The sequence below is a fragment of the Pelobates fuscus genome, chromosome 7, assembly GCF_036172605.1.
Source record: "Pelobates fuscus isolate aPelFus1 chromosome 7, aPelFus1.pri, whole genome shotgun sequence".
Taxonomy (NCBI): domain Eukaryota; kingdom Metazoa; phylum Chordata; class Amphibia; order Anura; family Pelobatidae; genus Pelobates; species Pelobates fuscus.
In genome coordinates, this window is record NC_086323.1 from 81,210,052 (window position 1) to 81,222,321 (window position 12,270).

Consider the following 12,270-nt stretch of genomic DNA (forward strand, 5'->3'; position numbering starts at 1 on the left):
TAAAATCAGTAGGACTCCACCTACCACTGCCTTAAGCCCTCCAAACCACTCATACCAGCTACCAAACCAACTACTTGGATTATACCCTTTCCATACCTGAGTAGGCACATGCGCTAGTTTAACCATATGGCTAGTAAGCTCAGCTATTGCTTGCCCTTCGTCATCTATTTGAAGACAGCAATTGCTTAGGTTAAACTTCCCACATACACCTCCCTCTACTGCCAAAAGGTAATCCAAGGCTAATCTATTCTGGTATACTGCTGTCCTCATCCTGGTATTATGTTTCACTAGGAGATTGAGCGCTTGTGATGTTTCATTAGTGATAATCTCAACCACCGCCTGTAATCTTATAATGCGGTTGAGCATATAAATAGGGGTTCTATAACCAAAGGTACCATCTTCTGCCCACGTGGCTGGCCCATAATAATCTATGATACGCTGGGGAGGCCATTCATTATCTTCCCAGGTGCCTATCTCTAAGGGTCCCCTTTTCTTCCTATGATTCACATCATACACTTTAACACCTAAAGTCTCACCTGTTTCAATCGGTAACAAGAAGAAGGATGGTTTGAGCATACCCAACACACATGCCCCTTCCCAGTCCTGTGGCAACTCCGAATAGGCTTTCTTACCACAGATCCAGTACAAATTTGCTGGGGCTCTCCAGGTAGATGTGATGGATAAATCAAACCACACATCCTTTAAACTGGCATATCTAGCAAACGGGTTAGATGGTTCTGAGACATTTGAAGCCGACCACCAAGTTGTATTTTTGGTATCATCATCATAAGCTTTTTGCCCTAGACAAGTTAATTCTCCTACAGAAGTATTATACATTATTCCTTTCCTTGCTATGCAAACATAACCTATGATGGAGGTCTTTAATCTCCACTCAGATTTACCTCTAACACTCAAATGATAATCGGCTTGTGTAGATATTAGTTGGTCAACTGCCTCAGAACCGGACATTACCTCCTTTGCTTCCCAAGGCCATTGGTCTCCCATGTTAGTACCTCCACACACATAGCAGTTGGTAACATTAAGACTACCGGCAATACTTTCGGCTAAATCTATGAACAGGTTTTTAGCGTTATGGGGGATCTTATTATCTATACTCATCTCTTCATAAAAGGAATGGTATACTTGATGAGTCTGGGAGGATACCGTATCAGTCTCTATTCCTATAAACAATAATGTCCCAGGATCTAAACCCGTCCCGTATATCTGAAACCCAAATAAATTGCCATACTTATCTAAGAACTTGTCGGGGTTATTAATAAGTATATGGACTGGGTTGCATTCCATAGACTTACAATAAGGGCTAGTCGGCAACTTAGTCACTATCATGTCTTTATCTACTGTCTGTCCCCAAGTCGCCCACCCCACACAAGACCAATATGGGCAAAAGTTATAGTCTTTATTTGGGCATCTAGGACTTACATATTTATTTTTACTACTGGGACAAATATATTTATCATTAGACCCATACGTCCTCTCCCATCTAAGATCCCCACATACATTCCACGGTTTTCTACCACTTGATATCGCCTTACATGCATCAAATAGCAGAACACCCGAAGAATATACGGATTCTAACACCGTCTTATTAATTAGGGTCCCCTGAGGATCTCCATTCCTGAGAGTCAACCAAATTGTACGAGGTTGATACTCTGGACTGAAGCACTTAGGTTCTCCTACTCCTAAATGGCACACACTATAGTCTATATTTAGGTATCTACATCTTGATACCTCTCCTTTACATTCGTATTGTGAATGCCAAATTAGGGTTTGGGAAATATGGTTACCTGTTCTCGTAGTCTTAATGCATACCTCGCAGCTAGGAGTGTCGGTACCTCTACCTTCCTGAATATAAAAACACATGTAAATAAACACAATCAAAAGCACATCTTTCGCCGTCATCCTCAGTCTTCGTCCGTGCGATGGAACCTCAGCTTCCAGGATGTGAGGGCTGCAGGGAATGGAGTTCTGCTCGTCTTCACAGGTGTCGCTTCGAGACTTTCCTGGCTTATACACTATGTGTTGGTAAGCGGACAGGCTTTATTATGGCCTTCTCACTCACACCTGTAACAATAAAATTTGTAATCCACAATAATTCCTCGTTACTCCGACTGAGTAGTGCGTTTCAACCGGATCTTGCAGGGATTCTCTGGATCTGCTGTAACTTGCCAAGAATCGACTGCTGCTGGTTTAACCCTGGAGTGATGTATCCACGGAGTCACTTCGGCTACTTTTATCGCTGTAGGGGTAGACAAAAGAACAACATAAGGACCTCTCCACTTGGGCCCTAACGGTACATTATTCCACTCTTTAATCCACACTTGGTCTCCTGGATGATAACTATGAACAGGGGGATAAATATTCACAGGTAATCTATCTTGTACCCATTTCTGTACCTCCTCCATAGTCTTACCCAACTCTACAACCTGCTGCCGGGTAATTCCTTCTCCCAACTGACTCAAATCCCCCCTTAAGTTACCAAGTACGGGAGGTGGTCGCCCATACATAATTTCAAAAGGAGAGAGGCCCATCCTTCTGGTAGGGGTACTGCGGATTCGCAATAGAGCTATAGGTAAGAGAACGTTCCACTTAAGTTGGGTTTCCTGACACATTTTAGCCAACTGGTTCTTAATAGTTCTATTCATTCTCTCTACCTTACCAGAACTCTGGGGTCTATATGCGGTATGAAGCCTCCACTTTATACCAAGCATATGAGTCAGTTGTTGTAGGCACTGATGAACAAAAGCTGGACCATTGTCCGATCCTATAGAACAGGGTAGTCCATATCGGGGTATTATTTCTCGTAGCAGGAATCTCACAACTTCTCCTGCTTTCTCTGTACGAGTAGGACATGCTTCTACCCAGCCTGAATAGGTGCACACAATTACCAACAGGTAACGATGTCCACCCGATTTAGGCATCACTGTAAAGTCTATTTGTAGATCGGACATGGGGAGTCCCCCCATAAACTGGACTCCTGGTGGCTTTACTGGTCCTTGTCTTGCATTATTCTTAGCACACGTTACACATCTGCGTACAATGGCCTGAGTCAAGTTGGACAATCTTGGTATGTAGAAATGTTTCCTGAGAGATTCTTCTGTACTGTCTCTCCCAGAATGTGTCCCGTTATGATAGTTCTGGACAATTTCTACTGCTAGTGATGCTGGTATAACTATTCTTCCATCTTCTAGCTGATACCACTTGTTCTCCAAATACTTTCCCGGTTCAGTCTTTAACCACTCCTCTTCTTGAGTTGTATAAACTGGAGTCCATTGAGACAGTGGGGTTGGTATTAGAGCAGCTATATGCCCCACATACTCCTGTCTTCCTGATTCAGCAGCACGCTTAGCTGCACTATCTGCCATCCGATTTCCTTTGGTTACATCACCATCCCCTCTCAGATGCGCTCGACAATGTATAATACCGACTTCTTTCGGCTCCCACACTGCTTCCAATAGTTGTAGGATTTCGGCTGCGTATTTGATTTCTTTGCCTTCTGAATTCAGTAGTCCTCTTTCTTTATACAAAGCTCCGTGGGCATGAGTGGTTAAAAACGCATACTTAGAGTCCGTATAGATATTTACTCTTAAACCTTCAGCCAATTGTAACGCTCGTGTTAGTGCTATTAATTCTGCTTTTTGTGCTGATGTTCCTTTTGCCAGTGGCCGAGCTTCTATCACCTTGTCTATTGTTGTTACTGCATATCCTGCATAGCGGATCCCTTCTTTCACATAACTACTGCCGTCGGTGTAATATTGAACATCGGGGTTCTGGATGGGAAAATCACGAAGATCTGGTCTACTTGAAAATACTTCATCCATTACTTCCAAACAATCATGTTGACTTTCAGTAGGTTGCGGCAAAAGGGTAGCTGGATTTAAGGTGTTTACAGTCTCTAAATGCACTCTTGGGTTTTCACACAACATTGCTTGATACTTGGTCATACGGCTGTTACTAAACCAATGATTTCCTTTGTAATCCAACAACGTCTGTACTGCATGTGGGACTCGTACATAAAGTTCTTGACCCAGAGTGAGTTTATCGGCTTCAGCTACTAGCAGTGCGGCTGCAGCTACGGCTCTTAGACAAGGTGGAAGTCCGCTGGCCACTGCATCCAATTGCTTAGACATGTAGGCAACAGGTCTTTGCCATGATCCCAAGTACTGTGTCAATACTCCCACAGCCATTCTTCTTTGCTCGTGTACATATAAGTAGAATGGTCGTGTGTGATCAGGTAGACCTAATGCTGGGGCACTCATCAAAGCCTTCTTCACATCTTCAAATGCCGTTTGCTGTTCTTGAGTCCATAAGAAGGGGTCGTGCTCTGTACCTTTGATGGCTGCGTACAGAGGTTTTGCCAGTATCGCATAGCTGGGAATCCATATCCTACAGAAGCCTGCTGCCCCCAAGAATTCTCGCACTTGTCTTCTATTCTTGGGTATTGGTATTTGACAGACAGCTTCTTTTCTCTCTGGCCCCATAATCCTTTGACCTTCAGAGATATGGAATCCCAGATACTTGACAGTTGGCAAACACAACTGAGCCTTCTTTCTAGACACCTTGTATCCTGCCTTCCAGAGAATATGTAGTAGATCGTGCGTTGCTTGCTGACATTTTTCTTTTGTAACTGCTGCTATCAACAAGTCATCTACATATTGTAACAATACACATTCTCCTGGGATAGACTCGAAATCCAGTAGATCTTGACTTAGAGCTGAACCAAATAGGGTAGGTGAATTTTTAAACCCTTGGGGCAGTCTTGTCCAAGTCATTTGGCGTTTTGAGCCCGTTACAGCGTTCTCCCATTGGAAAGCGAAAATACATTGACTTTCTGTGGCAATTCGGAGGCAAAAGAAGGCATCTTTGAGGTCTAAGACTGTGAAGTAAGTAGCCCCGCCCGGAATTAAAGCAAGCAGGTTATATGGATTGGGTACAACTGGATGTATACTAACAACCGCATCATTGACTGCTCTCAAGTCCTGCACAGGTCGATACTCATCTGTACCGGGCTTTTGAACAGGCAGCAATGGGGTGTTCCAGGGGGAAGTACAGAATTTTAGGATACCATACCGTATGAACTTATCCAGATAGGATTGAATGTTCTTCTTAGCCTTCTGCGGGATGTGGTATTGTCTTAGGCTTACTGGATAAACCCCAAGTTTTAGTTCAATTTTTATAGGTGGAATATTGCGGGCCAGTCCTGGTGGGTTGTTCTCTGCCCAAACTCCTGGTATGTTGAACAATGTCTCATCACTCCTAGGGTTTTGGCTAGTCAACACTGTATAAAGTCGCCACTCTTCTTCCTTTGGTACGGATAAAGTCATAATACCTGAAGGTCCATTAAACTTTAAGGATGTTGTTCCATTTGGTAGGAACGTAATCTGCGCTTGTAATTTTGATAGCATATCACGTCCCAGCAATTGGACTGGACATTCAGGCATATAAAGGAATTGATGTTTTACTACGTGGCCTCCCAATGTACAGAGTCGACTTTTAAGAACCGGTTTTTCAGCACTTCTTCCAGTTGCTCCTATCACAGTAATAGTCCTTCCAGATGGAGGAGCAACTAGATTAGTCACCACTGAATGTTCAGCACCAGTGTCGATCATGAACGCACTCCTTTTTCCCCCTATTGATACATCGACCATAGGCTCCGCTCGACCAAGGGGGATGGAGCCCGGTCGGTATCAATAGTCCTCCATGACCGTGTCAGCCAATCCTACAAAGTCCCTACCTTCTCTATCGCGGGACCTTTGCGCTGCTGGAATGTACCTGTCTTCCCTAACACTTCCTCTGTTCCCATTACTCCCTCTATAACCATTACTCCCTCCGGGGCCTCCTCTACCTCTCGCTCTGCCTCTAAAGTTTCCGTAGCCTGCCCTGGGTTGGTCTCTCTCGTACTGCTCTCTTTTCGGACATTCGTTCCTCCAATGCCCTTCTTCCTTGCAATACGCGCATTGATCCCTACTCAAAGGCTCCCTACTCCATCTATTATTGCCTCTATCTGGGCCCCGTTTATCTACGCCTGCGATCGCTACCGCTAGCATATCAGCCTTTTTACGCATCTTGCGCTCTTCCTCTTTCTTACTTTCTGTATCCCTGTTCATATAGACCTTATTTGCTACCTCCATTAGTTGGGTGATGGACATACCTGCAAACCCTTCTAACTTTTGTAGCTTGCGCTTAATATCTCCGTATGCTTGGCTGACAAAGGCGGAGTTAACCATTCGGGAATTGTCTGCGTCTTCCGGATTAAAGGGGGTATACAAGCGGTATGCCTCCAATAATCGGTCATAAAAGACACTGGGCGCTTCATCGCTTTCCTGGATCACCTCAACTGTCTTCGACATGTTAATGGCTTTCTTTCCTCCTGCTTTCATGCCAGCAATTATAGCGTCTCTATAGGCTCTGAGTTGAACCATATCAGCACCATTTACGTTCCAATCGGGATCAGTGTTGGGATAATGTGTTGCGGCCCATGCTGCTGGATTAGCTTGGTTCAAAGCACGGGCTCTATCCTCTAGTGCTTTTATGGCTGCTTGATTTATTCTTGTCCTTTCCTCATTGTTAAATAAAGTCATTAGTAACTGCTGGCAATCAGCCCATGTCGGATTATGCGTCTGTACTATTGAGGTGAACAGATCAGTCATAGCTTGTGGTTTCTCAGTATACGAGGAATTATGGGTCTTCCAGTTTAAAAGATCGGTTGTGGTAAATGGGACATATACGAAGACTGGGTCAGCGTGTGCCATTTGACCTGCGGCATCGATATAAGCTGACCCGGGATTCAGACGAAGAGGCATCTGATAGTGCTTTAATTGTTGGGCACCAGTCAACTGTCGGGTTTGGATGGGGCTACGTAGAGAGGCGTCAGTCATGGGTTCCGGTCGGGGAGAGATAGGGTATGGGGATGTGGGAGGTTGGTTTTGGGAAAAGGTCGTAAATAAAACACTTCGAGTCGAGCTAGATGAAGCTTGACCGGAAGTCTGAAGTGGCGCCAAATCAGGATATTCGTTTCTAATGGGGGTGGGTTCTGGTTCCGGAAGGGGAGATTTAGTACGAGGGGGGGTGGATCCTGTACTGGAGGAGGAAGCGGAAGTGGATGGGGGTAATGAGGGGAGGGCTGCAGGACTTCCTGCGTTTGCGTCACTTCTTCTTAACGGAAAGTAAGGGGGCGGCAAAGGGATCTCGGACTCAGGGGGCGTGTCCAAAATGGGCCTAACACCAGTCCTAGTGGACGAACAAGTCCTAGCTACCATGAGGCGACACTGCTCCTCGTGGCATGTCTGGAGCCATTTTGGCGAGTCATTTACGGCCTGTCTCCAACAGTCAATATAAGGAAACTGGCCGTAAAGTTCAGGCCTACCTGATACAGCCACGTGTAAGCGCTGTACCAGAGTTAGATCCAAACTGCCACGTGGCGGCCATGCCGCAACCAAAGTAGGCCACTCCCTAGTGCACAAAGTAACTAAACGCACAGGAGACATCTTAACCCCAAAATCACAAGTTTTGAATCCCTTTTTAAAATTCTTCACCATACAACCTAAGGGATCCGGAATCGTTGACTGCGACGCACCCATACTTAACAATGGAACGTCGTCGACAACGAATACTATACACGCGTACTATTCAACAGTCACACCCGTTTCCTCTGGCAACAGCACCACGTGGTACGGTTACCAAGTGAAACGTACACAATAACAATAAACACTCAGGGAATTCCCGTACACACACAGCTGTTACACCAGTCACTAGATAATCAATATTATGCCCTTTGGCGTAACTATACAGTCACCCACGCTATAATTCTCTATATACGAATTACCCGTCTATAACACACCCCAGTAACATCGTCTTTTACAAATAGCGGTTACAGTACGGTTAGCATAGGTCAAAGCACAAGTTAAGGTCACAATACAATTATTAGTGGTTATGGTGTTAAACATGCAATGGACAACAATGATTAGTACTTATATACAGTGTCAGTAAATATACAGGGTTATGGTACCGTGCACTATAATACAGCAACACACTATTAACACTCTCGCTAGACGGCTGAGCTCGCGCTATCTAACAAGATATACACTTTACTAAAACAATCGTTAACACATTTACAATTCCCAACTAAACTATTGGCCAGTACCTTGATGGACTACCTAAAACTATATACACCCGTTTTGGTTAGCCACACTGCCCAATCACCACATATATAGCGAGCTAGAGAACCGAATTTACACAGGCGCCTCTTAGTCGCACTATCAAAAGTCTAGTGGGTTCCAAATTTACACGCCTTCCCACTTAGCCCAGATAGGATGAGAACTAGCGAACCGAATTTACACAGGCGCCGCTTAGTCTCCCGGTCTCTCCGACCTAGCGAACAAAATGTACACCCTAGAACGCTAGTCTAGACAAGACACCGGTGTCCGGCTAGGGCTATTTACACCAGGACCCCGCCTGACTAACCAAATCAAACGGTCTGACTAAAGAGCGTTCGATCGAGCGGTGCGCCTTCGCTCCTTCCCTCCGACAGAGGGGGCAGATACACAGATTCAAAAACCCCTTTGGGCCTACCGCACAATCGGTATACCCCTAGTGGGTCCTGCCGTCTAAAACAGCAGTTGTCTTACCTCCTCGTTCCTGAACCTGAGTTCACACTCATCGACGGGGACACCCCAGCACTTCTCACGTAGAGGCCGATGATCTCCTGGACAACGGCCCAGTGGCGCCGAGACGAAGGGAGGTCCACGCAGAAGTTCAGGGGTGCAGCCGTAGAGAACGTGGGCAAAGATAGACCGTCTCACGCCTCTGCCTCTCAGCTACCGTTGAACGATGAGCTTCCCGGCCAATGCACCAAATGATACCGGAGAAACTGACGGAAGCCAAGCACAGAGAGATGGACACAGGTTTCTTCAGGAAGGAAGAGATTCTTTATTGGATCACCGATCGGGACTCAGAGGGACTAGCGTCACCAAAATACCACAAGTTCTGAGCCCCGGACAATAGTGCAGGCTCCTTATATAGGCATATAACTCCTCCCATATTAAGCTCCACCCGCACATTCTCTTAACCAATCAACACAAATAAGAATTAACTTCCTGTTTGACCGCATGGCTTGTCCAGCACAATGGAGGAGGGGAATACTATATCCTGTATTCTTGCACATGCTCCGTACACTACTGATCGTATCTTGCCTCGTGCAACCAACTGATCGATACGTCAGCATATGCACGTACACATGCCACGTGGTAATCTCGGCCTACTAAATTTATTTTTACCGAGATTCCACCACAATGTCACGTATACATAATTAATTATGCAAATTAGTATGGCTGGTATTTTTTTCACCAAGAAAGGTGGCAACCCTAGTACCATCCCTACACATTACTTTCAATGAGATGGTCCCTTTATTGTGGTTTCTTTTCCTGTGGATGTGTCCATTATATTTTAATATATATATTCTGCTATACAAACTCTGTTACTTGGTTAGGGGTGTCACTGTACACATCCTACTATAGTCCATTCATGGTTTGGAAGGTGGAGGGCGGTATGGTCACGTGTCCCAAAGGCTGGCTCGCAGCTTGTTGTAATGGAGCGCGTGGGGGGGGAGCAGGAGCACGAGACGGGCGCACGTCAATACTAGCAGACTGTGAATCGCGCGCGAGCGAGCACGGCGGGCTGTGAGCACGTGCACGGCGATCCGATCGAGAGCGCGCGTGTGGAGGGGAGTGGGGGTCAGTTAGCAGCGGCGAGAGCGCGCAAAAGGGGGGGAAAGGCTGATGATGGCGGAGAATCCTGTCAGCGAGTGAAGCGCTCGCTCTCCTGCCGACTCTCTCTGTCTCTGTAGCTGATAACTGAGGCTTGTAAAGCCGCCCGCCTCCTGCCCTCTCCCCCCTCAGCCCCTTAAACAGCCACCTTCACCATGGGGAACGAGGCCAGCCTGGAGGCGGGGGAGGGAGGAGTGGGAGCCGGTATGCAGCCGCCTGCTAGTCCCGGGCCCGGGGGTTCAGCACCAAGCCGCGGACAGCTCCCCGGGCCCAGCAGCGCTGGAGCATCGCCCGCAGCCGGGGGAAGGCATGTCGGCGCCAGGTATGCAGACAGGGATGGAGAGAGGGATGGGGCCCCTGATACAGGCAGCCAGGGAGGGTCACTTACCTCCTGGCACCCAGGGTGAGGATGGACTGCCATTGCATTGGTGCTGAGCCAGCCTTAAGGCACTTCAGAGGTTGTGGGCTCTGCCTGGCTAAGCCTTGTAGCAGGGCTGACCAGGAATCTAGAGCCACAGCTGTTGTGGAACTACAACTACCATGAAGCTTTCACAGTCATAATGCTAGTAAAGCATCATGGGAGTTGCAGTTCTACCACAACTGGACATCTGCATTTTTTTGGGGTGAGGGGGGCACCCCTCTGCTTTATAAGAAAGGTACCCTCTGCTTTATAAGAAAGGTAGTCTATAACACCTGGTGGTAACAAATCATCACTAACCTAGGAGGATACAAAAATGACATTTTGTTGGGTTAAGGCTATAGACCTACCCAGGCTATAAAAAATTGGGGTGAGGGTAGAGACCATTGAGGGACAGAGAAAATCGTAAATGTGAACTAGCTCCATTCACATGTAAGTATTCAGCTGTGTCAGGGATGCAGGATTGTGTATTCACCACCCTCTCTGCTAGCAGAGGAAAGCTGTGTAGAATTCCATTTGTGGAATATATTGCAGGATTAGAACCTTCCTGAGGATTCCAATATCTCCTTTTTAATGACACAGGACCTTACTATGAAGGGGCACGTTGTAGGGCTGTGACCCACCTCATAGTGGCAGATTGCAGAGTTGTGCATTAGCCTTCATTTTGGCTCACTGTGGGTGTACTTGGATTCATTCATGAGCTTGCGTGCATGACTGTTGTATCTTTCTTATAGTCATGGTGTATGCTCCAGACATCCCTTATTGAATTGTGTCCATGTTGGAATTATTGTTGGTTCATGGCCCACAGTTGACTAAATCTATCAAAAATGTCATTTATTGAACCTATTTGCAGTCGTTCACACTGCATTTATCATTTTAATGTATGTAATCATTAATCTATTAATTTAAATTCTTTATAACTATATACAATGCCTGGATTGCCTGTATGTAATTCAAACCTTATATTTTATATTTCTTAACCCATGAAGTGGAAACAGAACTTGGCATTTCAAGCCCTTCCCCCCACATTTTGCATCAGCTGGCTAAATGTTCCTGAAATGTGTGCTTTTTCACATTACTACAGAACATTGATTGGAATCTCAAACCCCTGGTAGTGCACTCACATAAGAATCTTTTGCTACCACTGGCTTGAAACATAGCTTTGACTTATTGATTTATTTTGTATTATAATATGTCCTACATTGAGTCTTTTCATTGCATGGTACATGCATCCCTGATTTAAAACCCATTTTAGCACAGGTTTGCTGTCATTTAATCTATTCATTTAATACATGAAATCATTATAATAACAATTTTGCATCAGAAACTGAATGTTCCATTCCTTGGACTGTTAAAAATGAACACTAGTATTTCCCAATGGAATAGCAACGCACAAAGGAGCTTGTTTTTTTCCACTTATGTAGGCTAATGTTGATTAGCCCAACATTATTTTTATACAGTTATTTCCCTTAGCAATGGGCTAATTTAATGAGTAGTTTGTTTTATTTTATTTTATTTTGGTAGAGCAGTCAGAGAAATCCTAACAGACCATCATAATGAGCCACAAATAGTAGAATGCAACTCAGCTGCAGCCATTTGTTAGTTTGACCTCAGTAGACGTGAACAGTGGTTTGTGGGGAAATGGACTGTTAATGTAACTTATTCTCATTCGGTTGGGATTATGAGAAGTCTGTTGCAAATTGCCCATGTCTGTAATTTAAACATATACTGGCACAACTCCACATTTCAGATTTCCTGCCTCACTCTATGGAGTAGTGTTGATAAGGAAATCTGTAGATAGACAGGACAGAGGAAATGAAAAGAGAGAAAATGGATAACAAAAGTTGTCACTAATAAAATAGATGGCGAAGGGAGATATGACACAGACAGAAGAGAGACTCTGGGGATATAGTGAATATAGGTAAGAAAAGAGTGGCATTGACTACAGCAAATAAAAATAGCCTATATTGTATGAACAGACATTGTAAAAAGAGCACACTGTACATGTACAAATGCCCCTGTGCTGACACCTTGAATCTTTGTTTCTTTGGGTTCAGTTTGGGATAAAAT

At 45.2% G+C, this 12,270-nt stretch overlaps 1 protein-coding gene across 4 annotated transcripts in view; it reads left to right on the forward strand.

Annotated features, from left to right (window-relative positions):
- The first annotated feature begins 9,798 nt into the window (after window positions 1-9,798).
- Window positions 9,799-12,270, forward strand: part of BSN (bassoon presynaptic cytomatrix protein) — a 343,114-nt gene continuing 340,642 nt past the window's right edge. For all 4 annotated transcript variants that reach the window (XM_063426133.1, XM_063426134.1, XM_063426135.1 and 1 more), the window contains exon 1: window positions 9,799-10,104. In XM_063426133.1, coding sequence (XP_063282203.1) covers window positions 9,938-10,104 — 167 coding nt within the window. In that variant the 5' untranslated portion in view covers window positions 9,799-9,937. The remainder of the gene's footprint in view (window positions 10,105-12,270) is intronic.